General features: G+C 43.1%; 1 protein-coding gene across 1 annotated transcript; it reads left to right on the top strand.

Annotated features, from left to right (window-relative positions):
- The first annotated feature begins 2,183 nt into the window (after window positions 1–2,183).
- LOC122060747 (ribonuclease H-like) lies at window positions 2,184–2,654 on the top strand. Its single transcript, XM_042623850.1, has 2 exons — window positions 2,184–2,262; window positions 2,317–2,654. The coding sequence occupies exons 1-2, from the start codon at window positions 2,184–2,186 to the stop codon at window positions 2,652–2,654; spliced, it is 417 nt and encodes a 138-aa protein (XP_042479784.1).

Below are 2,654 nucleotides of genomic sequence, written 5' to 3'. Positions count from 1 at the left end.
CAATAATTTCTTGGTCCTTATTCCCAAGGAGGAGGGAGCCTTTCTATAGATAAATTCCGGCCATTGTGTATGGGGAATTTTTATTGCAAAATTCTATCCAAAATAATGGCAATGAGGCTTGCTAAATTGCTCCCTAGGTTGATATCTGAAGAGCAGGGGACCTTCCAGATAGGAAAGTTAATCCATGACAACATCAGTGTGGCCTCAGAGCTGGCCAATATGATGTTTGCTTCTATGAGAGGGGGAGGTCTGGGATTAAAAATTGACATCAAGAAAGCATATGATACACTTTCGTGGTCCTTTATGTTTCAGGTGTTGCGTCGTTTCGGGTTCATAAAGAAGTGGATAACATGGCTAAACCAAATTTTGATATCCTCTAAGATATCGATTTTGATTAATGGAGGTCCATAGGGATACTTTGGTGTGGAGAGAGGGCTGAGGCAAGGGGACCCAATATCTCCCATGCTCTTTATTATTGCGGAGGAAGTGCTATCTAGAGGCTTGAAGCATCTTATCCAAAATAATAAATTGAAGCCAATTCATGGGCCTCGCGGTGTCAAAACCCCTGCCCATATTCTCTTTGCTGATGATATATTCATCTTCTCCAATGCTTCTATGAGGTATGTGGGGAATCTTAAAGACTTTCTTCTAAAGTACCAAGAGTTTTCAGGGCAGGGTATTAGCTTAGAAAAAAGTAAGCTTTTTTTGGGGAAAATTTCCCCTTCCAGGAAACATCGAATCTCTTATACTTTAGGCATTCCCATGTGTACCTTCCCTACAAGGTACCTAGGTGTGGAAATCTTCAAGGGAAGGATTAAAAAAGATACCTTGTTGTTGATTATGGACAAGGTTAAGGGGAGACTGGCGGGTTGGAAAGGGAAATTGCTTTCAATGGCGGGTAGGGTGGAATTGGTTAAATCGGTGCTTTCAGGAATGTCGACCCATTGCTTCTCTGTTTATTGGTGGCCTGCATCTCTAGTGGCGATGATGGAGAAATGGATGCGGAATTTTATTTGGACAGGTGATGTAGATACGGTCAAGTTGTCACGGTGAAGTGGGACTCTATGTGTAAGCCTAAGGATGAGGGAGGGCTAGGTCTTAGGAGACTGCGAGATTCTAATAAAGCAATGCTATGCAAATTGATTTGGAGGATTAAAACGGAGAAGACAACAGCGTTGACCTTTCTCAGAGCTCGGTTTCTAAAGAAGGATGGAAGATCTTTCAAAAAATGTAACACCTCCGCTATATTTGCAGGTCTTAGGAAAATGTGGTCCTTTGTGGATGACAAGGAGCGCTGGATCATAGGGAACAGTTAGCTTGCAAAAATCTGGAAGGATAAATGGTGGGATCCAAAATCCATTATGGAATTTCTTTCGCTGGATAGCGACCAAAGCCTCTCTACGTCAGCAAAGGTGGGGGAGTTTATCAAAAATGAGGAATGGTGCCTACCTAAGGTAGTATCTCCTCTTCTTAATGAAATTTTTGGTCAGATTAAAAAGATCGACATTCCGATTTTGTAGATGGAGGATTTCAGGGTGTGGTCGCTAGTTCCTTCAGGGAATTTCTCCTCAAGGTCGGCTTGGGAGGCTGTTAGAGTGAAATCCTTGAAGGTGAACTGGTCTTCTTTGATTTGGCAGAAGAACCTTCCTCCAAGACACTCCATTTTTGGATGGAGAGTGATGCATGGCAGAATCCCTACAGACAACCTGGTTCGCCAAAAAGGTGTTTATCTCCCGTCCAGATGCGACCTGTGTGGAAAGGCTGAAGAAAGTATGGCTCATATTTTCTTACACTGCTCATTCTCCATATCAATCTGGAATTATTTTCTAGATTTTTTTGAGGTGGCATGGGTAAATCACCCAACCATTCAATCGTTGTTCAAGTGGTGGAAGAGGAAAACTCAAGTTATTAAGATAAAGAAGCCATGGAAGTTGGGTTTGCTCATCATTATCAACCATATTTGGTGGGAAAGAAACAAAAGAAGGCAGGAAAATAAAGAAAGGGCAGTGTGGTATGTCTTTCAAAGTATAAGGCAAGAGGTTCAGCTTTGCTGTGATGGGTCAAGTGAAGAAGTTTGTTCGATTTCGGACTTGATGACCTGTAGGAAGATAGGTTTAAGTATCAGAAATCCTACTTCCCCTTCCCCTCTTGAGGTCCATTGGTGTAAGCCTCCCAGGGCGTGGATGAAGATCAACGTGGACGGTAGCTCACTTGGTAATCCAGGCAATGCAGGTGCTGGTGGAGTCTTAAGGGACAATGCAGGCAAGGTAATCGACTCTTTTAGCATTTTTATGGGAGTCAAACAAATATATGAAGCTGAATTTGAGGCGGTTTTGGAGGGTATTCTGCTAGCTAGACACCATAATGCTAGGGGTGTTTGGATTGAGTCTGACTCAGCGTCGGTGCTCTCAGCAGTCCAGAGAAGGGAGATTCCATGGTTCGCCCTGCAGAAATGGAGATTTTCCATTCCCTTTTTGGAGTCGGTGCAATGGAAGATCACACACTGTTTTCATGAAGCTAATGTAGTGGCTGATTTCCAAGCTAGGAAAGCATCTAAATCTTGTATTTCAGAATTCTCGGTGGAGTTCCCGAGCCATGTAGTTGCTGAGTTAGCTTCAGATGCATTGGACAGGCACCGTTTTCGATTCGGCTAA

This window comes from Macadamia integrifolia, chromosome 14 (assembly GCF_013358625.1).
Source record: "Macadamia integrifolia cultivar HAES 741 chromosome 14, SCU_Mint_v3, whole genome shotgun sequence".
Lineage (NCBI taxonomy): Eukaryota > Viridiplantae > Streptophyta > Magnoliopsida > Proteales > Proteaceae > Macadamia > Macadamia integrifolia.
This window is presented reverse-complemented; position numbering and strand designations above follow the sequence as displayed.

Excerpts from the sequence above, each read along its gene's own strand:
- LOC122060747 (XM_042623850.1), top strand. The coding sequence starts at position 2,184 with ATGAAGATCAACGTGGACGGTAGCTCACTTGGTAATCCAGGCAATGCA. Across the intron at positions 2,263-2,316 it reads AGTCTTAAGGGACAATGCAG|CTGAATTTGAGGCGGTTTTG; the intron begins GCAAGGTAATCG and ends AAATATATGAAG.